The 25,047-nt window shown below is 43.2% G+C and overlaps 1 protein-coding gene across 1 annotated transcript in view; it reads left to right on the plus strand.

The window, feature by feature from the left end:
• CCDC60 (coiled-coil domain containing 60) overlaps nucleotides 1–25,047 on the plus strand; it is a 315,519-nt gene that overhangs the window by 156,762 nt on the left and 133,710 nt on the right. Inside the window, exons 2-3 of the mRNA XM_075835475.1 lie at nucleotides 150–233; nucleotides 3,638–3,720. Coding sequence (XP_075691590.1) covers nucleotides 150–233; nucleotides 3,638–3,720 — 167 coding nt within the window. The remainder of the gene's footprint in view (nucleotides 1–149; nucleotides 234–3,637; nucleotides 3,721–25,047) is intronic.

Genomic DNA, 25,047 nt, shown 5'->3' on the forward strand with positions numbered 1-25,047 from the left:
TTTTTCATTATTATTATCACTGCTGCTGTTGTGTATCCTCACGGTCGGTGACCATATTATTTGTCATCAAATAGGTCTGTAGCTTTTTGTTATTAGACAAGGGTATCATTTTTTCCAAGATATTTACAAATTGTAAACCTTATTTCCAGGACACAAAGCCGGAAGAGACTGATGCTGAGAAAGAAATACCTGAAGAAAACCCATCTGAAACGAAATCCTCACTGAACAAAAGGGTGAGGCATCGTAAATTTTCATTCTCACATAGATATTACATATACAGAGCGGTGTGCAGGAGGCGGTGCAGCTGCACTCGGATTCCCCTGCAACTAGGGAGCTGCAGGGTCCGCAAATGCTTCCTTATGGTGCTGTGTGCAGCGTCATATGTGGTTATTGGCATTGCTTATAGAGGATAATATCTGTGTAATATGGTGACGATGGAGCACGCAGCTTATAAAACCATAGCAGAGGCATAGAAAGGTACAGTAAGGACCCGAAGAAGTCTGGAAGTGCCCTATGATGACTCTTAACAACTCAAAGTTCATACAGAGCTTTTTTGCTGCTATTTTTGGTTAAAAAAAATTGTCCGTAAAAAAATATTTTAGGGGGAGCTCAAACATAGTTTTTCGACAAGGTTTTTGACGCGGAAACCGCGCCGAAAATGACCCCCATTCATTTCAATGAGAGGCGGAGGTGTTTTTTTCCCGCGATCGGAAAAACCGGCTCGCAGGAAAAAGAAGGGACATGCCTTATCTTCGGGCGTTTACGCCTCTGACCTCCCATTGACATTAATGGGAGGCAGAGAAAGCGTATTTTGCAGCGTTTTTTGCCCGCGGCGCTCAATGGCCGCGGGCGAAAAATGCAGCAAAAATCGGTGAGCAGGCAGAGGAAAATCCTCCTGCAAAAACCTCCATGTGAACCCAGCCTTACTGTCATTTTTGTAAAAAAACGTTGCCAAAGCTGCTGCAAAACTGGCACATGCCTAATGGTTCATTCACGTGGAGCGGTAATTGAGCGTTACCCCATAGTCTACTCTGTAATAATATAATTACCAAAACCTTTAGATCTGCTGGCTAAATATTTATTCTTTAGACCCAGTGAAAAATATGCTTCTTTTCCAATAGCCAGACAAACTCTTTTTTTCTGCCCTACACAAAGCTGGTAAATGTGCCCATGGTCTGTGTCTAGAGGTCTTCTGCCCTGTCTTATGATGTCCAGGGTTTTAGTGGTCTAGTTTTTGGCCTCTGGTAATTTATTTTCAGTGTCTCGTGTCCAGTGAATACATCTTCTATCCATGAGATCGGAGGCATAGCTAGAAATTGCTGGGCCCCATATGTGCCCCCAGAGATATACAGAGAGGTTGACATATGTGCCCGATATATCGTGCAGAGAAGACCCCAAAATAAGTTAAGACCATAGAAATTCTGATCTCAGACCACAAAATCAAGACTCTAAAATAAATTCAGACCCCTAATCAGACCCCAAAATAAATTTAGACCCCCAGACCAGACCCTCAAATTTACTAATCGCTTCTGGCATTTCTTGCTTTAGGTTTACTAGGAATTGATGAACCTTCTGAAGTTAACTATTGATATAAAGAGATTCCTGGCAATTCCAGAGTCTCCAATCTCCACCTTTTTTTAAATAAATTGAATGGCAGGAGCTTGTAGATCTTCTGTAGGTTCCGCTCACATCATATTCACTACATTCAGCATACATATTTGAACAGGGCCACAAATGGTAGTGAATTACTGTATGCAGATGCATACATCTGATCTGTCATTGACTCTCATTGTAAAAAAAACCGTATACCTTATATACTGGCCAAACAAATCCAAGAAGACACCCCATAGTCACATTAGGAGCATTTCCCGATGTATACAGCGGATATAGAGTCCAAACATGGTGTAAACCAAACATTATAATTCGTCCGTTTGATCTATTTTTTTTCCGCCTTTCCTAATCTAGTGAATTTTTCAGGGGTATCATTGACTTCATTTAGATTTATTGTAAATGGATCAGAGTTAATTACGCAAACTAGACATTTATACCTTTAAAACCACTGAAATGATGATGAATTTATATTTTAATGTTTAGCACCATGAAGTATGTGAAATCCCCAATATATGTTCACTAATGGACCGGCTTCTGCCATCCTTTTTACTGATTTATGTTTTTTTCTTATAGAAATTCTGAACGCTCTTTCCAGTTTGCCATTTTTGCTACTCTGTTATCAATGTCATTTGTCATAGAAAAGCCTCCAGGGAATCCAATTGCATTCCAGGCGGCTCTAACAGCAATACAGTTAAAACATAATACAGAAGGCATTTATCTTTGATGGACAGCGATCATTGGCAATATTGGCTGTCTAGTCTTCCTGTTCTGTTTGCTTGGTGTGCTGCCTAGTGAACTGCTAAGTGCTGGGACACACACACACACACACACACACACACACACACACACACTATATAGTGGTAAACGCAAGAAGGTTCAAAACTTCCCTTTGAATATCATATGTTCCTATTGCAGATATAAATCTTAGTATCACAATGAAAATCAGTCCATATTTTTAAGATGACTTTTTTAGTGTTCCACCTTATTCCTGGAAATCTTTTGCTCATTTATGCAGACATGTCCCTAGGTTTTCAGAGTACTGATTTCATAACCCACATCACATTTTTGTCTTCGGTCAGAGGTATTCGTCCAGATGTATACCTCCAATGGAAAGCTGCAGTATATCCCACTGTATAGGCAAACAGCGGGATACGTCGCCTGAACCCCCCCCCCCCCCCCCCCCCGGGCAAAGCGCTACCTGAAGCACTTGCCCTGGGAAGCTCCTTATGTCACTGTCCATATATGGACAGTGATGTCACAAGCTACAATGCCAGAGTTCCCAGCCAGAGTATCCCAAGCGCTCCGGCTAGGGATTCCGGGCCTGGAGAGGCCTCTGACATCACTGTCTATATATGGATAGCGATATTAGGGGCTTACCGGGCCAAAGTACGTGGACAGAGTGCTTTCGATGCTCTGGCTGATTTTTTTTTTTATATGGACAGTGATGTTGTGAGCTTTCTGACGTATATGTTTAACGTAAAGCTGTGACGGATGTTGTACTGTGGCATCTGTCACACACAGGCTCCCATGTTAAAGAAACTTATACTGCGTGGTATATGTTTTTATTGCAGCATCCCTCAGGATGAAACATAGTCTACTACCTCCACCAGCCCGATGGAGGCCGAAAGGACACACTTGAGCTCTCCATCGGACTAATGGAGCCCTATGAACATGGAGTTTTCCCGACGTACACGATAAACGTAGAACACAAACGTGATGTAACTTTTTCTTTTATCAGTCTGCAATGTTCCATTAGCAGTCAGATCTGAAGTGTTAGTGATTTTCGAAAAATTGTGGCACAAAAATGCATTTTGACCACACAGTGTGAACCTAGCCTTACTGTGTGCATGAGGCCTAATAGGCAGTTAAGTAGCCTTTCCCATTTGCAAAAATCCAAAAATATCAAATCACTTCAGATTTTTTTTTTCAGGTTTTATATATTTTTAGTAGTTGCAAGTTATTCCTTCCTGTAATTTAAAAATGCTTTGTTATGTTCTAAGATCAAGTTTCCTTTCTTTTCTTCAAGACCGCATGTTCCGAATCCTCCGTGTATGTGAGGCATAGAAAAAAGGACACAGGCAGCTTTAATAAAGAGCTCAGCCACACCAGGTAAAATAACTGAAGAAATGTTTCCCAGAAGAGTATTTTGTAAAGCTACATTGATATTTCATTATATATATTATTAGTTACTTCTCAACCTTTTTAACCATTATATGCATAATCTCCTTTTTTTCCTCAAAGGAACATTTCACCAAAGTAATTTTCTAATTTGTGTTATTTTTACTATACTCTTCACATTTAAAGGGCTTATCCAGGAGGTAATTTGTTTTTTTAGGGGTTGCAAATGAAATAAATAAAACAAAAAAGCAATACCTACCTATCCTTGCCCCGGGCGATCCAGCACTGTTGCTCCGGCGGTAGTCCTGGTGCTTGTTTAGCATATGATCGCTGCAGCCATTCAGAAGGCTCAGCGGGGCTCTCTGGTGACGAATCATATTTATGGCATAATGCCAGAAATACAACGTATGGCTGCTGAGCCTTCTGATTGGCTGCAGCGATCACATGCTACGTGCATGTAAACAACCACCAGGATTGACGCTGGAGCGACAGTGGTAAGTATTGCTTTTTGTTTTATTTATTTTATTTTCAGCCCCTAAGAAAAAACTTTCACTTCCCGGATAACCCCTTTAAAATAGTGCCGTTTATAGTGCCTGCTTTTTCTGCATAGACATAGAACCAATTGGTCTGTATGTGACAAGCAGGAGCCTCGGCTGCCTGTCACTCAGAGCAGTAGATGAAAATATCAAAGCACCATAAAAGTTAGGGGAAGGCAGTGTTTTTTAGGTCAGTCTTATGCATTTGCATATGATACACAATGACATGAACCAAAAAATATCACACAAAATGTAAGTAAACACACTGTATCCAACACAAGTATGATGAGATCACATGTGAATAGTTACGTGGGTGTTGAGTCCTTTAATTTAAAGACTCTGTACACCTTTTGAAATATTTTTTTTTTAATGTCTATCGGTGTGTTTTGTGCAACTTTCTAAATACTTTTTATTAAAATGTATATTTACTTTTTGAGATACAGCTGCTTTGTATCCTGTATACAGAGCAGCTGTATCGTGTGCTGACACCTGAATCCGTCAGGTCAGCGGCACTTATGGCTTCAGTGACAGCGGGTTCTGCATGTCTCTGACACGCAGGATCCACCTGTTATCGATCACATCTAAGTTATAAACCTGCTGTCACTGAACCCATTAGTCCCGCGGGACTGACAGATTCAGGTCTTCGCGCACAATACAGCTGCTCTGTACACAGAATACAAAGCAGCTGTATCTCAAAAAGTCAAAATTAGTAAATTTTTTTTAGAAAGTTGCACAAAACACACTAATAGACGTTTTTATTTAAAAAAAAGAAATCCTGCATTTGTACCAATTTGTTTTGTGCTTTAGGGCAGATTCACACGAGCGTTGCGTTTTTGCGCGCGCAAACAACGCAGCGTTTTGCGCGCGCAAAAACCATTTGACAGCTGCGTGTGTCATCCGTGTCTGATGCGCGGCTGCGTGATTTTCGCGCAGCCGCTATCATAGAGATGAGGCTAGTCGACGGCCGTCACTGTCCAAGGTGCTGAAAGAGCTAACTCTTTCAGCACCCTCGACAGTGAAAGCCGAACACAATATCGCAAAACCTGTAGAAAAAAAAGAAAAAGTTCGTACTTACCGAGAACTTCCCGGCCGTTGCCTTGGTGACGCGTCCTTGGTGACACGCCTCTCTTGAAATCGGGCCCCACCTCCCTGGATGACGCGCCAGTCCATGTGACCGCTGCAGCCTGTGCTTGGCCTGTGATTGGCTGGAGCTGTCACTTGGACTTACCGTATATATCGGCGTACAAGACGACTTTCTACACCCTTAAAAAAATGTCAAAAGTGTGGGGTCGTCTTATATGCCGGATATTGTCGGATATTAGGGATGCACGTTGCAGCCGCACAGCTCAGTATAGTACACATGACTATGAGAGCGGGGCTGCGGCTGTGTAATTCAGCCACAGCCCCGCTCCTGAGTCCTGACATATGCGCGCGGGGTCAGCATCATGTGATGCGGCCGGCGCTGCACTAATGATCTGCGGCACTGAAGACAGAACATGGCGGGCGCGCTACAAAGCACCCCCATGTTGTCTTCAGTGCCTGAACTGCCGCTCATTAGTGCAGCGCCGGCCGCATCTCCTCATGCTGACCGCGCGCGCACTTCCTGTCAGGAGCGGGGCAATGGCTGTATTACACAGCCGCAGCCCCGCTCTATAACGCCGGAGATCAGAGAACCTCTCATCTCCGCCGTTATTCCCGTGAATGCTGCGATCACAGCTGACTGCAGCATTCAGGGGAAAGTGAGAAGGGGGGATGCCCCTGGATCGCGTCACAGGGAATTCCTGTGACGCGATCGAGGGCCATACCATATATGGGCAGACAGCCCAGGGTCTATTGACGGACCCCAGGGCTGTCTGACCATATCTCTTGTTGTTAGGATATACCCAAGTATGTCCTAACAACTGCCTGTGTGCTATCCGTCCACAGGCTAATGTACTGGCACATATCTGATATATGTCAGTACATTAAAGTTTAAAAATAAAGTAAAAACAAAGTATGGTTACATTTTAAAAAAAATACACCTTCACCTTTTTTACAATAAACATTAAAATAAGTCTCAATACATAAAATACACACATTCAGTAATGGCGCGGACAACAATGTTTTTGCATCATTTATGATGTGTACGCTGTAAAAAAAATGAAATAAACACGGCTTTCATTCACTTATTAATGTGAGGCGCGAGGTGCGATGAATTTACCCTCCATGTTCCTCACATTAATAGTAATTAACCCCATCATGTACCTCGCCTATCTGCGCATGCGCGAGTTCAAAGAGACAGAGTCCTGGGTCCTGCCGCCGATGGCCATAGTGAAGCGCTCCTGCACGAAATGGTGAGTATATCTTAAATTCTATATTTTAAGGGTAAAAGTTGGGGGTCGTCTTATACGCCCAGTCGTCTTATACGCCGACATATACGGTAATTGTCATCCCGGGAGGTCAGACTGGAGGAAGAAGCCGGGAGTTATCGGTAAGTCAGAACTTCGTTTTTTTTTCTACAGGTTCATGTATATTGGGATCGGAAGTCACGGTCCATGGTGCTGAAACAGTTTAACTCTTTCAGCACCATGGACAGTGACTATCTCCTGACGTCGCGTACCGATAATTTTTTTGCCGGGTTCGGCCAAAACGAGTTTGGCCGAACCCGGTGAAGTTCGGTACGCTTGTCCGGCTTCGCTCATCGCAAAGACACTCCGTTTGGATGTTCGGAAACAGAAAAGCACGTGGTGCTTTTCTGTTTTCATTCATCCTTTTCACTGCTGTTGCGCGAATCGCGCTCGTCCCACGGAAGTGCTTCCGTGTGGTGCGCGTGATTTTCACGAACCCATTGACTTCAATGGGTGCGTGATGCGCGAAATACGCAGAGTTATTGAACCTGTCGCGCTTTTTGCGCAGCAGACAAACGCTGCGCAAAAAGCACGGACTGTCTGTACTGCCCCATAAACTTGTATTGGTCCATGCGTGCCGCGTGAAAACCACGCGGCCCGCACGGACCGAATACACGCTCGTGTGAATCCCCCCTTAGATAAAGAAAATACAATTTTCTTAAAATATTTACTAAATATCTCCATTTTTCTTTAAAATATTATTTTATTTATAGAATCCCCATAAAGGGTTAACCCCTTAATACCCACGCTGCTATGGGCCCTAATGTCCTGACAAAAAACTTTCAAAATTCATTATGTTTTTAAAGTGTTTTTTTGTGTCTTATTTTCATGAGAAATGGGGCTTTGTTTTTATCATTTATTACCAAATAGCAGTTGCTTTATATTCGCCTTTATTGTGTAAACATTTGCAAAGAAATAATTTTTATTCAGGTAAAATATAACCCTAAAATATAAATTTTATTTTTTCCGCCCTTGTGTGGCAATTATTTTAATATGTGACGTGCTCTAGTGAGGGTCACTGCATTGGGGGCAGGGCTACGTGTATGATTGGCCTGCATTTTACTATTTATTTTTGCACTTTTTATATTTGTTTTTTGCTTTTTATTTTATTCTAATGTTTTCCTCAAAAGGTCAGACAAAGTCTTGTGACCTGTTACTCAATGATCACGTGATCGATGGGACAGAAGAAGGCATTCGCTTGCACACCACTCTTATGAGTGCTGTGTATAGAGCAATCAGGATTGCAGAAATGGTAAAATACCTCTCCGACTGCCAGGCACACGACCCATGGCTGCACGATCTCCCAAGCAACAGTTATTTTACAGCGCTGTAAAAACACTGTAGGATCGGGCTTCTCATTGACCGCCTTAAAAAGGTGCATTTGTGTTCATTAACCCCTTAGCGATCTATGACGTAACTACATCATGGCCGCTAAGGTGGAGTATAGAGTGGGCTCACGGCTGAGCCCGCTCCATACTTAGCAGATGTCGGGTGTTTAATCACTTTGGTGCCGCAGTCCATAGCGACGTGTCACCCTATTGCCCCCCCTCTGCGACGCTATTGTGGGGTGCCGATAGTGTTTATGGCAGCCTGGGAGCCTAATAAAAGCCCATAGGTCTGTCATCTTTGTACTCCTTTGCTCATGCCAGAGGCAGGGCTTAATAGGAGCCAGTAAAAATTACAATACACTGCAATAGATAGGTAACTATATCTGATGCCAAACACTCACCTGCTCCTGTGCAGGTGAATCTATGGCTGGATTCACACATTGCGTATTTGTTACAAATTTTGATGCTGATTTTTTAGACCAAGCCAGAAGTAGTTTCAATGTCAAATATGAAGGAAAAACGTATATACTTCTCCATCCTCCTGGTTCCACTTCTGGCTTTGGTTTAGAAAACACACACATATACACATCATTAGGGGGTCCCCCATTTACTGCTAATGGTTGAGGAACCTAGTAGTTGAACACTTTGTAATCAGTTTATCATAAGGGAATAGGGATGCACGATGCATCGAAACTTCGAAACTGTTTCGATACTGTGCATCCACAAACGGTTCGATACCGTTATTTCATGTATTTCGATAGTAAGCTGTGCAGCCACACAGCTAAGTATAGTAACACATGAATGTATGAGAGCGGGGCTGCGTCTGTGTAATACAGCCATTGCCCCGCTCCTGACAAGTGCGTGCCGTCAGGATGATGTGATGCAGCCAGCGCTGCACTAATGATTGCCGGCACTGAAGACAGAACATGGCGAGCGTACTACAAAACACCCCCATATTCTGTCTTCAGTGCCTGCGCCGCCGCTCATTAGTGCAGCGCCGGCCGCATCACCTCATGCTGACCGCACGTGCACTTAATGTCATCAGCGGGGCGATGACTGTGTTACACAGCTGCAGCCCCGCTCTATCATGGCAGAGATCATAGAAACCTCGTATCTCTGCCGTTATTCCCCTGAATGCTGATTGCAGCATTCAAGGGGAAATTAGAAGGGGGCGTGCCCCTTGGATCGCGTCACAGGAATCCCTGTGACGTGATTGAGGGACATACCATATATGGGCAGACAGCCCATGGCCCATTGAAGGACCCCAGGTCTGTCTTACCATATTACCATATTTCCTGTTGTTAGGGCATACTTAGGTATGTCCTAACAACGGCCTGTGTACTATCAGTACACAGCCTAATGTACTGGCATATAGATATAAGACAGTACATTAAAGTTTAAAAATAAAGTAAAAATATAAAGTAATATTAAATGTAAAAAAAATACACATACACCTTTTTTACAATAAACAATTAAACAATTAAAATAAGTCTCAATACATAAAATACACATATTCGGTATTGGCGCGGCCGTAATAACCTGCACAACAATTTTTTAGCATCATTTATGATGTGTGCGCTGTAAAAAAAATAAAATAAAAATGTCTTTCTTTCACTTATTGTGAGGCACGAGGTGTGATGAATTTAACCTCCATGTACCTCACATTAATAGTAATTAACCCATCATGTACCTTACATATTGACTGAGAAACATAATGGGGTTAATTAATATTAATGTGAGGAACATTCAAAATTCATCACCCCTCACGCCTCACATCAGAAAATTGAAGAACTAATTATTTTTTTTTATTGCTGTTGGCAAAGTATAATTTTGGTATAGAAATCGCAATACTACACGAAGTATCGGTATCGAAGTCCAAATTCTGGTATCGTGACATCCCTAAGTGCCACATACAAGTCATATATTGGCCATAAAAAGTGTTATTCCTGATATACACACGACAGATTATCCTGTAATGTCATCTGAAACTATATGCTTTAAAGTAAATTGGTAACGGATTTTATGCCGCCCACTCTGAGTAGTAGTGACGCTAATTTCATTGGTCTGTCACATGTTTGATAGTTTAGGATAACTTACATTTTAAATGTTGCAGCGCAATGTGAGCGCTGAGAGGAAGACAGCCGGTGTATTCATGAGCTGCCGCTCCGTCCGCCAACGATTGACAGATCTCTTTATGCCCAGTAATAGGTAGAAAGCTATCAATAAATGGCAGCAGCTTAGGGAGGGCATAATAAACTCAATGACCGGTACCATGACTCTCCCTCTATCTGCTGATGACAAATTCCAATTTTGGCTCCATAACATTAACCCCTTCGCGCTCAGGTCAGTAATAGTACGTCCTGCTAAGTAGAACGTTCGCGCTCAGGTCAGTACTATTACTGACCTGAGTAAACACGGCGCCATTTAATCCCGGCGCGTGCTTGAGCTGTGATAACTGCTGTTTCTGACAGCACGCTATCACAGCTCAATACTCCGGGACCAATTGAAGTGGTCCCGCCCCGGCGATCGCTGCTATTGGTTAGTTAGTGACTACTAACCAATAGCGGCGATCGCATACATCATTTCCTGCCCCAGACTCCACATCCTGCCGCACCCGCCCTGAACTTCTCTGTTGGCGTAGGAGATTTGTTCAGAGCGGTTGTGTAGGAGAATTGTGTTAAAAAAAAAACGAAAAAAGTTTCAAAACCTTACTTTTTTTGTACTTCCCACTTGCTCCATCCACTTCCCACACCTGTCCTCCTCCTCCTCCTTGTGTTCCCCTTGTCACCCCCGTTTTTTGGTCAGTGACCTATAACTGACCATTGCTTAGTCTTCAGGGCCACATTTTTTGGTCCCTGTGGATTATTTTTTTTTTTTTCTTCTTTATAAAATACAAAAATAAAAAAAAAATATATAAAAATTTATTAAAATTTAAAAAAAAAATTTAGAAAGTTATCATCTAGCTAGTTTAGTATTAGGGTTAGTTAGTGTCAGGGAACAGTCAAAAAGCGTAGTGAGGTTTAGTGTCAGGGAATTTAGCGTCAGGAATCCGTCACCGTAGTTAGTTTTAGCGTTAGGGATCTATCACTGTAGTTAGCTTTAGTGTCAGGGAAGCTCAGAATACTCTAGTTTAGGTTTAGTGTCAGGAACCCGTCACCGTAGTTAGGCTTAGTGTCGGAATTATCTAGTTAGCTTTAGTGTCAGGGAATCGTCGCCGTAGATAGGTTTAGCGTTAGGGAAGTTAAAAAAATCTAGTTAGCTTTAGTGTTAGGAACCCTCGCCCTAGTTAGCTTTAGTGTTAGGGAAGGCCACTTGTTCTCAAAAAAAAACAAAAAATACAAAAAAAAAAGTAGCATCTTATTGCTTTGAGTTAGGGTTTTTTTTATTTTTTTCCTGTATACGTTATACACGTGTCTCATCACACAAATTACACGTGTCGCACAAATAATAAAAAAAGATGTCCCAAAGGTCATTTTCTGCTGAAGAGGCCTATGCATTCCTTGCCTCCGACACAGACTCGTCGGATGGTGATACTCTTTTTTATTTGTCAACCTCCTCATCTAGTGATGAAGAGGAGGGACCACCTAGGAGACGTCCCAGGACATCCACCACACTTGAAACCCCCGAGAGAAGTGACCCCGTCGCAGTTGAAGCCCCAGAGCGAAGTGACCCCATATGGATCCCCACACCAGAAAATTATGAGCCCCAAATCCCCGAGTATACGGGCAGTCCGGGGATCAAATTTAACACGGCAGGGCTCAGTGAGATGGACTTTTTCAAGAAGTTCTTCACTGATGAATTTATAGAACTAATGGTCTCCCAGACAAATTTATATGCCCAACAATATATTAGTAAGAACCCCACCTCATTTTATGCCCAATCCAACAGGTGGACCCCTGTAGATGCAGCAGAGTTGGGCAAGTTCTGGGGACTTCACCTGAACATGGGGCTTCTGAAAAAGCCGTCCATTAGGACCTACTGGAGCACGGACATCCTATACCACACCCCGATGTACCGTATGGCCATGTCCAGGATGCGTTATGAGGCAATACTTCGCTTCTTGCATTATGCTGATAATGAGCAGTGCCCACCCCGAGATGACCCCAGTTATGACCGTTTATATAAACTGAGACCCCTATTAGACCATTTCAGTGCCCGGTTTGCCCAAGCATACACCCCCGAGAAGTGTATTTCCATTGATGAGTCCTTGGTACATTTTAAAGGGAGGCTTCAATTCCGCCAGTACCTGCCAAGTAAGAGGGCAAGGTATGGCGTGAAGATCTATAAGCTGTGCGAGAGTGCATCAGGGTATACCTACAAGTTTAGGATATATGAAGGGAAGGACAGCAGTATTCAGCCCCCAGAATGCCCCCCCTTACTGGGAATTAATGCAAAAATTGTGTGGGATTTGGTGCACCCACTGCTGGACCAGGGTTACCACCTCTACCTGGATAATTTTTATACTAGCGTCCCACTCTTCAAGTGCCTTGCTTCCAGAAGTACTGCGGCATGCGGCACTGCTAGAAGAAATATAAGAGGCCTCCCTAAGACTCTGCTTGGGCAAACACTAAGAAGGGGTGAGAGCAGGGCACATTCTAGCACCAACATATTGTGTGTCAAGGACAAGAGAGATGTCCTTGTATTGACAACAATACATGGCCACACCAGTACCCATGTACCTGTACGAGGTACCAGTACAGAGACCCTAAAACCAGACTGCATCCTGGACTACAATAGGTACATGGGAGGGGTGGACTTGGCAGATCAAGTCCTGAAACCCTACAGCGCCATGCGGAAATCGAGGGTGTGGTATAAGAAGCTGGCCGTGCACATCATACAGATGGCATTGTACAATGCGTACGTGCTACATCGATGTGCAGGTCAGAGGGGAACTTTCCTGGAATTTCAAGAGGTGGTTATCAAACACCTAATATTTAGGGACCAGGAAGGGGGGGCACCCAGTACTTCTGGAGGCGAGGCCACACGCATCGTACCAGGGCAACACTTTCCAGGAGAAGTTCCCCAAACTGCCAAGAAGGGAAAGAATCAAAAGAGGTGCAGAGTCTGCACTAAGAGGGGGATAAGGAAGGACACAACATACCAATGTGACACGTGTCCTGAAAAACCAGGGCTCTGTATGAAAGATTGTTTTAGAATTTATCATACATCCCTTGATTTTTAATTTACACCAGTTTTATTACCCTGATGCACTCCGCACAGCTTATCCCCCTCATCTTTCCCTTCTGAGCCCTGCCGTGTGCCCAGGCAGCTGATAACAGCCACATGTAGGGTATTGCCGTACCCAGGAGAACCCACATTACAATTTAAGGGGTGTATATCTCCGGTGGCGCATGCTGGGCACACTATATTGGACACTGAAATGGCATATATATATATAAAATTGCAAATCTCACTCTGCACCATCTGCTGCGCATTATCTTTTACACAGTACCTGTGGGGTCAAAATGCTCACTACACCTCTAGATGAATGTCTTAAGGGGTGTAGTTTTTAAAATGGGGTCACTTCTCGGGGGTTTCAACTGTACTGGTACCTCAGGGGCTTCCGCATACATGACTTAGCACCAGAAAAGCTCCAGTAGGCCAAATGGTGGTCCTTCCCTTCTAAGCCCTGCCGTGTGCCCAGGCAGCTGATAACAGCCACATGTAGGGTATTGCCGTACCCAGGAGAACCCACATTACAATTTAAGGGGTGTATATCTCCGGTGGCGCATGCTGGGCACACTATATTGGACACTGAAATGGCATATATATATAAAATTGCAAATCTCACTCTGCACCATCTGCTGCGCATTATCTTTTACACAGTACCTGTGGGGTCAAAATGCTCACTACACCTCTAGATGAATGTCTTAAGGGGTGTAGTTTTTAAAATGGGGTCACTTCTCGGGGGTTTCAACTGTACTGGTACCTCAGGGGCTTCCGCATACATGACTTAGCACCAGAAAAGCTCCAGTAGGCCAAATGGTGGTCCTTCCCTTCTAAGCCCTGCCGTGTGCCCAGGCAGCTGATAACAGCCACATGTAGGGTATTGCCGTACCCAGGAGAACCCACATTACAATTTAAGGGGTGTATATCTCCGGTGGCGCATGCTGGGCACTCTATATTGGACACTGAAATGGCATATATATATATAAAATTGCAAATCTCACTCTGCACCATCTGCTGCGCATTATCTTTTACACAGTACCTGTGGGGTCAAAATGCTCACTACACCTCTAGATGAATGTCTTAAGGGGTGTAGTTTTTAAAATGGGGTCACTTCTCGGGGGTTTCAACTGTACTGGTACCTCAGGGGCTTCCGCATACATGACTTAGCACCAGAAAAGCTCCAGTAGGCCAAATGGTGGTCCTTCCCTTCTAAGCCCTGCCGTGTGCCCAGGCAGCTGATAACAGCCACATGTAGGGTATTGCCGTACCCAGGAGAACCCACATTACAATTTAAGGGGTGTATATCTCCGGTGGCGCATGCTGGGCACACTATATTGGACACTGAAATGGCATATATATATAAAATTGCAAATCTCACTCTGCACCATCTGCTGCGCATTATCTTTTACACAGTACCTGTGGGGTCAAAATGCTCACTACACCTCTAGATGAATGTCTTAAGGGGTGTAGTTTTTAAAATGGGGTCACTTCTCGGGGGTTTCAACTGTACTGGTACCTCAGGGGCTTCCGCATACATGACTTAGCACCAGAAAAGCTCCAGTAGGCCAAATGGTGGTCCTTCCCTTCTAAGCCCTGCCGTGTGCCCAGGCAGCTGATAACAGCCACATGTAGGGTATTGCCGTACCCAGGAGAACCCACATTACAATTTAAGGGGTGTATATCTCCGGTGGCGCATGCTGGGCACTCTATATTGGACACTGAAATGGCATATATATATATAAAATTGCAAATCTCACTCTGCACCATCTGCTGCGCATTATCTTTTACACAGTACCTGTGGGGTCAAAATGCTCACTACACCTCTAGATGAATGTCTTAAGGGGTGTAGTTTTTAAAATGGGGTCACTTCTCGGGGGTTTCAACTGTACTGGTACCTCAGGGGCTTCTGCATACATGACTTAGCACCAGAAAAGCTCCTGTAGGCCAAATGGTGGTCCTTTCCTTCTGAGCCCTCCCATGGGCCCAAACAATAGTTTATCACCACAAATGGGGTATTGCCGCACTCAGGACAAATTGGGCAACCAAATGGGGTATGTTGTTCCCTGTGAAAATAAGAAATTGTGATCAAAAATGACATCTTATTGTAAAAAATATCATTTTTTTCATTTCACAGCCCAATTCAAATAGGTGTTGTGAAAAAACTGTGCGGTCAAAATGATAACAAAAACCATAAATGAATTCCTTGAGGGGTGTAGTTTCCAAAATGGGGTCACTTCTGGTGGGTTTCCATTGCTTTGATACCTCTGGGGCTCTGCAAATGCGACATGGCAACCGAAAACCAATCCAGCAAAATCTGGACTCCAACAAACACATAGCACTCCTTTCCTTCTGAGCCCTCCCATGGGCCCAAACAGCAGTTTATCACCACAAATGGGGTATTGCCGCACTCAGGACAAATTGGGCAACCAAATGGGGTATGTTGTTCCCTGTGAAAATAAGAAATTGTGATCAAAAATGACATCTTATTGGAAAAAATATCATTTTTTTCATTTCACAGCCCAATTCAAATAGGTGCTGTGAAAAAACTGTGCGGTCAAAATGATAACAAAAACCATAAATGAATTCCTTGAGGGGTGTAGTTTCCAAAATGGGGTCACTTCTGGTGGGTTTCCATTGCTTTGATACCTCTGGGGCTCTGCAAATGCGACATGGCAACCGAAAACCAATCCAGCAAAATCTGGACTCCAACAAACACATAGCACTCCTTTCCTTCTGAGCCCTCCCATGGGCCCAAACAGCAGTTTATCACCACAAATGGGGTATTGCCGCACTCAGGACAAATTGGGCAACCAAATGGGGTATGTTGTTCCCTGTGAAAATAAGAAATTGTGATCAAAAATGACATCTTATTGGAAAAAATATCATTTTTTTCATTTCACAGCCCAATTCAAATAGGTACTGTGAAAAAACTGTGCGGTCAAAATGATAACAAAAACCATAAATGAATTCCTTGAGGGGTGTAGTTTCCAAAATGGGGTCACTTCTGGTGGGTTTCCATTGCTTTGATACCTCTGGGGCTCTGCAAATGCGACATGGCAACCGAAAACCAATCCAGCAAAATCTGGACTCCAACAAACACATAGCACTCCTTTCCTTCTGAGCCCTCCCATGGGCCCAAACAGCAGTTTATCACCACAAATGGGGTATTGCCGCACTCAGGACAAATTGGGCAACCAAATGGGGTAGGTTGTTCCCTGTGAAAATAAGAAATTGTGATCAAAAATGACATCTTATTGGAAAAAATATCATTTTTTTCATTTCACAGCCCAATTCAAATAGGTGCTGTGAAAAAACTGTGCGGTCAAAATGATAACAAAAACCATAAATGAATTCCTTGAGGGGTGTAGTTTCCAAAATGGGGTCACTTCTGGTGGGTTTCCATTGCTTTGATACCTCTGGGGCTCTGCAAATGCGACATGGCAACCGAAAACCAATCCAGCAAAATCTGGACTCCAACAAACACATAGCACTCCTTTCCTTCTGAGCCCTCCCATGGGCCCAAACAGCAGTTTATCACCACAAATGGGGTATTGCCGCACTCAGGACAAATTGGGCAACCAAATGGGGTATGTTGTTCCCTGTGAAAATAAGAAATTGTGATCAAAAATGACATCTTATTGGAAAAAATATCATTTTTTTCATTTCACAGCCCAATTCAAATAGGTGCTGTGAAAAAACTGTGCGGTCAAAATGATAACAAAAACCATAAATGAATTCCTTGAGGGGTGTAGTTTCCAAAATGGGGTCACTTCTGGTGGGTTTCCATTGCTTTGATACCTCTGGGGCTCTGCAAATGCGACATGGCAACCGAAAACCAATCCAGCAAAATCTGGACTCCAACAAACACATAGCACTCCTTTCCTTCTGAGCCCTCCCATGGGCCCAAACAGCAGTTTATCACCACAAATGGGGTATTGCCGCACTCAGGACAAATTGGGCAACCAAATGGGGTATGTTGTTCCCTGTGAAAATAAGAAATTGTGATCAAAAATGACATCTTATTGGAAAAAATATCATTTTTTTCATTTCACAGCCCAATTCAAATAGATGCTGTGAAAAAACTATGCGGTCAAAATGATAACAAAAACCATAAATGAATTCCTTGAGGGGTGTAGTTTCCAAAATGGGGTCACTTCTGGTGGGTTTCCATTGCTTTGATACCTCAACACCTCTTCAAACCTGGCATGCTGCCTAAAATATATTCTAACAAAAAAGAGGCCTCAAAATGCACTAGGTGCTTCTTTGCTTCTGGGGCTTGTGTTTTAGTCCACGAGCGCACTAGAGACACATGTGGGACATTTCTAAAAACTGCAGAATCTGGACAATACATATTTAGTAGTGTTTCTCTGGTAAAACCTTCTCTGTTACAGAAAAAAATTTAATAAAATTGAAATTCAGCAGAAAAAATGAAATTTGCAAATTTCACCTCCACTTGGCTTTAATTCCTGTGAAATACCTGAAGGGTTAAAAAACTTTCTATATGCTGTTTTGAATACTTTGAGGGGTCTAGTTTTTAAAATGGGGTGTTTTATGGGGGTTTCTAATACATAGGCCCCACAAATCCACTTCAGAACTGAAGAGGTACCTTAAAAAAAAGGCTTTTGAAATTTTCTTAAAAATATGAGAAATTGCTGTTTATGTTCTAAGCCTTGTAACGTCCAAGAAAAATAAAATAATGTTCAAAAAACGATGCCAATCTAAAGTAGACATATGGGAAATGTGAACTAGTAACTATTTTGGGTGATATAACCGTCTGTTTTTCAAGCAGATGCATTTAAATTCTGAAAAATGCTATTTTTTCTAAATTTTCTCTAAATTTTGCAATTTTTCACAAATAAAGATTGAATATATCGACCAAATTTTACCACGAACATGAAGCCCAATGTGTCACGAGAAAACAATCTCAGAATCGCTTGGATAGGTTTAAGCATTCCGACGTTATTACCACATAAAGTGAAATATGTCAGATTTGAAAAATGGGCTCTGAGCCTTAAGGCCCAAACTAGGCTGCGTCCTTAAGGGGTTAACCCTACTAGCCGTTAAGGGGAAGTATGGAACAGGCTGAGGGTGCTCCGTACTCAGCGGGTGACGGCTGTGTTATACAGCCGACAACTCACTTCAACAGGCAGAATCAATGATCACCTTGATTCCACCCATTTAACACCTTAAATGCCACAGTCAATCACAACCACGGCATTTAAATTGTAAGGATATGTTCAGACTGCTTATTTGGAAGCTGAACGCCTACAAACATCTGCCCATTGATTTCAATGGGAAAAACGTTGTTTTGTTCCTACGGGGCGTTTTTTTACACGGCCGTTTGGAAAAAAACGGTGCATAAAAAACACCCCATAAAAAGAAGTGCATGTCACTTCTTGAGCCGTTTTTCATTGTGTCAATAGAAAAAACAGCTCCAATAACGGCTCCAAACAACGCTTGATGCTTTAAAAATGTCTGAAAATCAGAGGCCTTGAGAACAGTTCCATATTTTACAGCCGTTTTTACTTAAAGAGGCTCTGTCACCAGATTTTGCAACCCCTATCTGCTATTGCAGCAGATAGGCGCTGCAATGTAGATTACAGTAACGTTTTTATTTTTAAAAAACGAGCATTTTTGGCCAAGTTATGACCATTTTTGTATTTCTGCAAATTAGGCTTGCAAAAGTCCAAGTGGGCGTGTTTAAAGTAAAAGTCCAAGTGGGCGTGTATTATGTGCGTACATCGGGGCGTTTTTACTACTTCTACTAGCTGGGCGTTCTGACGAGAAGTATCATCCACTTCTCTTCAGAACGCCCAGCTTCTGGCAGTGCAGACACAGCCGTGTTCTCGAGAGATCACGCTGTGACGTCACTCACTTCCTGCCCCAGGTCCTGCATCGTGTCGGCCACATCGGCACCAGAGGCTACAGTTGATTCTGCAGCAGCATCAGCGTTTGCAGGTAAGTAGCTACATCGACTTACCTGCAAACGCCGATGCTGCTGCAGAATCAACTGTAGCCTCTGGTGCCGATGTATCCTCGCTCGTCCGACACGATGCAGGACCTGTGAGTGACGTCACAGCGTGATCTCTCGAGAACACGCTGTGTCTGCACTGCCAGAAGCTGGGCGTTCTGAAGAGAAGTGGATGATACTTCTCGTCAGAACGCCCAGCTAGTAAAAGTAGTAAAAACGCCCCGATGTACGCACATAATACACGCCCACTTGGACTTTTACTTTAAACACGCCCACTAGGACTTTTGCAAGCCTCATTTGCATAAATACAAAAATGGTCATAACTTTGCCAAAAATGCTTGTTTTTTAAAAATAGAAACGTTACTGTAATCTACATTGCAGCGCCTATCTGCTGCAATAGCAGATAGGGGTTGCAAAATTTGGTGACAGATCCTCTTTAAGCGTGTGAACATACACTTAGAATCAGCACCTCCAAGACGCCATTGCACCCTCCATAATGCGATCAGGGGGTGCTGATGGTGGTTGTCATTGCAGCCTGGGGGCCTAATGAAAGGCCCCCAAGTTTGTCATCTTTGTATTCCTTTGAAGCCCTGCAGGGCTTCAAAGGAGAGTGTCAGTATCACAAGATACTGCAATACATTAGTATGCAGCATATCATACAAACGATCCAACGATCGCTGTTTCAAGTCCCCAAAGCGGACTAATAAAAGTTACCCCAGCACTGGACCACAAGTGGGTGCACGCCTCAATAGGACCGGATCCACGGTCCCCGATACCAGATAGACAAAAATAGACCAGGAGACCGCACTTTCAACATATGTCAGACCCGTGCAATGTTTCAGTCCAGCAGGACTGAGAACGGTCCTGCTGGACTGAAACGTTGCACGGGTGATTAAAAAGCTGACATATGTTGGAAGTGCTGTCTCCTCGTCTTTTTCGTCTATCTAATAAAAGTAAAATACAGTTAGTTTATTTTAACCTCTTCCCGCGCTGCGCCGCAACTGTACGTCCTGCAGAGGGCTTGCTTCCCGCACCAGGATGTACAGTTGCGGAGCGGTTCCTGGCACACAGTGTCCTAACGGACAGTGTTCGGGAACCAGAAGGTCAGATGTCCCCGACAGCTGACACTCCAGTCTTGCCGGTCAGCGGACCATCGCCGCTGATTTTGGCAATTAACCCCATAAATGCGGCGACCGATTGTGGTCGCCGCATTTAAGGTGTTTGAAGCAAAGTGATTGTGGGGGCTGCCGATGCTTGTCGTGGCAATCGGAGGCCAGACAATGACCTTCGGGTTGCCATGTATGGATGCCTCGGAGGAGCAGCCTTCGGCCGGTCCTCCGAGGCTTCCTGTCAGTGTGACTGTCACATCACAATGACAGAATACATTACACTACGTAGGTAGTGTAATGTACTCTAGCAGCGATCAGAGCTGCAAGTCTAAATGTCCCCTAGTGGGACAAGTAAAAAAAGTAATAAAAATATTGAAAAAAAAAGTGTAAAAATAAAAGTTATACGTCATTTAAACAAACACTGCTTTTTTTTCCTATAATAAGACTTTCATTATAGGAAAAAAATGAACACATTAAAAAAAGTACACATATCTGGTATCACCACGTTCGTAACGACCCCAACTATATAAAACTGTAGTGTTATTTTTCCCGCACGATAAACACCTAAAAAAAACCAATAAAAAACTACACCAGAATCGCTTTTTTGGTCACAACCCCTCCCAAAATAGAGAATAAAAAGTGATCAAAAAGTCGCATGTACCCGAAAATAGTACCGATAAAAACTACAACCCGTCTCGCAAAAAACAAGCCCCTACACAGCTTTTGTGACTAAAAAATAAAAAAGTTATGGCTCTCAGAATATGGTGACACAGAAAATAAATTATTTTTATAAAAATGTGATTTTATTGCGCAAACACTGAAAAATCTATATACATATGGTATCGCCGTAATCGTACCAACCCGCAGAATAAAGTAAAACTGTCCTTTGTAGCACACGGTTAACACCGCAAAAAAATAAACGCTAAAACTTTGTCAGAATTGCTTGTTTTTGGTCACCCGGCTTGCAAAAAAATGGAATAAAAAGTGATAAAAAAAATCGCATGTACCCCAAAATGGTACCAATGAAAAGTACAGATTGTCCCGCAATAAATAAGCCCTCGCACGGCTCCGTTGGTGAAAAAATAAAAAAGTTCTGGCTCTCAGAATATGGTGATGCAAAATGTGCAGAGTGTCCAAAAAGCGGATAAGATCGGGCGCCATTTATCAGTGCGACACCGGCCACATATCTATGAATTATTATTTATTTACCGCATTTTTATACCCTCTTATTATGCCCTGATGTACTCCGCACAGATTACATATGCCCCAACATTATAAACTGAAATACCAGCGAAACCCCAAACAGAAAAACTACCAAGCAAAATCTGCGCTCCAAAAGCAAAATGCCGCTCCCTCCCTTCTGCCCTGCAGCGTGCCCAAACACCAGTTTTCACCCACATATATGGCATCGCCATACCCGAGAGAACCCGCTTAACATTTTATGAGGTATTTGTCTTCAGTGGCACAAACTAGGCACAACCTATTATGCACTAATATGGCATATCAGTGGAAAATTGCAATATTCACTTTGAACCATCCGCTGTGCATTAACCCCTTTGCGCCCTATGACTTAATTGCACGTCATGGTGCGGGGGGGTTGATGTATGGAGCGGGCGCACGTGCTGAGCCCGCTCCATACGCTGCGGGTGTCAGCTGTGTATTACAGCTGATACCCGGGACTAACGGACAGGAACAGCGATCGTGCGGTTACAGAAGCCTTTAAAAATAACAATATACTGAAATACATTAGTATTGCAGTATATTGTACCAGTGATCCATTGATCCATTGAATTTTTTTTCAGTTTCCCAGTAAATTTTATGGCACTTTAAATGGTGTCAATAGAAACTACAATTCCTCCCGCAAAGAATAAGCCCTCACACTCTAATGACAGAAAAATAAAAAAGTTATATCTCTTGGAAGGCGGGGAGTGAAAAACGAAGATAAAAAAACCAAAAAATTGATCAGTCCTGAAAGGGTTAATTCATTTCTAATGAAAAAAATGTATGACCCCATGTGGGGTATTTCCGTACTCGGGAGAAATTGCTTTACAAAAATTGGTTGTTTTTTTTCTCCTTTTATCCCTTGTGAATATTAGAAAATTAAACTTTTTGTGAAAAAAAATTGTGATATTCATTTTCGCGGCCTAATTCTAATAAATTCTGCAAAAGACCCGTGTGGTCTAAATGCTCACTATACCCCTAGAACTATTCCTTGAGGAGTGTTTCCAAAGTGGGGTAACTTGGGAGGTTTCCACTCTTTTGGTCCCTCCAGGGCGTTGCAAACGCGACATGGCACCAAAAACCAATCCAGCAAAATCCGTGCTCCAAAATCCAAATGGCACTCCTTCCCTTCTGAGTGCTGCCATGGGTCCAATCAGCAGTTTATTACCACATATGGGGTATTGACGTAATCAGGAGAAAATGCTTTACAAATGTTGTGGCTCTTTTTTTCCTTTATTCCTTGTAAAAATGTGCAAATGCGAGATGGCACTGAAACCCATTCCAGCAAAATCTGGTACAAAATCCAAATGGCGCTCCTTCCCTTCTGAGCACTGCTGTGGGTCCAATCAGCAGTTTTGTTACCACATATGGGGTATTGCCGTAATCGGGAGACATTGCTTTACAAATGTTGGGGTGCATTTTCTTCATTATTCCTTGTATATATTAAAAATTTCAGTTTTTTCAGAAAAAAAGTAGATTTTCATTTCTACAGACTAATTCCAATATATTTAGCGAAAAATCTGGGTGGTCAAAATGCTAACTATACCCCTAGATAAATTCCTTGAGGGGTGTAGTCTCCAAAATGGGGTAACTTTTGGGGTGTTTCCACTGTTTTGGCGCCACAAGACCTCTTCAAACCTGACAAGGTGCCTCAAATATATTCTAAAAAAAGGAGGCCCAAAATCCACTGGGTTCTCCTTTGCTTCTGAGGCTTTTGTTTCAGTCCATTAGCATACTAGGGCCACATGTAGGATATTTCTAAAAACTGCAGAATCTGGGCAATAAATATGGAGTTGCATTTCTCGGGTAAAACCTTCTGTGTTACGATTTTTTTTTTATTAGAAATGAATTTCGCACGAGACAGGGGTGTCCACTTTCGCCATTTCTCCTCGCATTGGCCATTGAACAACTGGCTATTAATATCAGGCGCGATCCCGCATATATGGGGATTAGAATAGGGCCCAAAGAGGACCGCATAGGGTTGTATGCGAACGACATGGCGCTGTTTATGGCTAACCCCAATGCCACTCTTCCTAGGGCCATTTCCCTTATTAATGACTTTGGGAGGTAATCTGGGTTGCTGATTAACCCCTTAGTGACCAGCCCATTTTAGGCCTTAATGACCAAGCTATTTTATTCGTTTTTCTATAGTCGCATTCAAAGAGCTATAACGTTTTTATTTTTTTGTCTACATAGCTGTATGAGGACTTGTTTTTTGCGGGATTAGTTGTGCTTTTTAATAGCACCATTTTTGGGTACATATAATTTTGATATTAACTTTTATTAACCTTTTTGGGGGGGATTATAACAAAAACCTGAAATTCCGCCATTGTTCTATGCGTTTTTTAATTGACGCCGTTCACTATGCGACGTAAATAACATGTTACCTTTATTCTATGGGTCGGTACGATTACGGCGATACCACATATGTAGAGGTTTTTTTATGTTTTACGACTTTTGCACAATAAAAACACTTTTAAACTTCGATCGCGGGCATTGGAGCAGGAGCTCAGCTGTCATCAGACAGCAGAGCCCCGGCTCCTGCCTGCACGGGAGACCCGTGCAGGACTTAGACTAGGCTGACGTGAAAAGGCGTCAGCCTAGCCTAAGGCCCCTTAGTGACCGACGTAAAAAGGCGTATTGGTGGTCACTAAGGGGTTAACTGGTCCAAATCGTATCTGATATCTTTGAGGCAGGATGACTGTGGTTGGGGCACTCAGTTCTGTGGTTTACAAGTAAATCCAGAATTCAAATACCTGGGGATTAATATTGCTAGGGATAGCTCTCGATCGTATGGGTTAAATGTAGCACCTCTTGTGACTTACCTAAGGGATAAACTACAGGTGTGGAAAAGCCTGCCTTTGTCGGTGGCAGGTCACGTTAATATACTAAAGATGATTGTCTTGGCAAATCTTTTGTATGTGCTGGAACACATGGATGTATTGGTGCCTAAACGTTTCTTCAAAATAATAAACTCGCTGTTCGCGCCGTTTGTATGGGGGGGGGGGGGAGATCTAAACTCAAGCTTTCTACTCTTCAGAGACCTAAAGAGGAGGCGGGGGCTGCGTTAACAGATGTTTTTTTACATTATCTGGCGGGTCAGCTCAGGTATTTGGTATCTTAGGTCTCCCCCCCCCCCTAACGACTAATGCTGTTTGTCATCTGGCTCGGGTCCTGGGCCTGTGGCCTGTGGCCGGTATTGGAACCGCATGATTTTAGACATCGCTCTCTGTTACCCTTGCATAAGTTGGCCAGACGAGTCTGGCAACAGGTTAGAGATCTGTTGGGGTGGTGGCGGAGAGTCCGCTGTGGGATAATCCGAGTTTTTCTCATCTACATGGGCTATTGGGGAAGAACTATTGGTCCTCTAGAGATGTAATTACCCTATCACAACTGCTAATGGGGGATGGTTCTGTCATGGCGGTGAGTGAGATTCGGGGGGCAGCTTTTAATATACCACCGGGGGATGAGTTATACTGTATACAGCTTCACCATGCTCTACTAGCACAATTCCCACTGAACTCCACAAACATCTCTAGCTATGACTTGGTGGTGAGGTTGGGTACTCCGTTTACGCGTGGAGTCGTGTCCCAAATT

This window comes from Rhinoderma darwinii, chromosome 1 (genome assembly GCF_050947455.1).
Source record: "Rhinoderma darwinii isolate aRhiDar2 chromosome 1, aRhiDar2.hap1, whole genome shotgun sequence".
Taxonomy (NCBI): domain Eukaryota; kingdom Metazoa; phylum Chordata; class Amphibia; order Anura; family Rhinodermatidae; genus Rhinoderma; species Rhinoderma darwinii.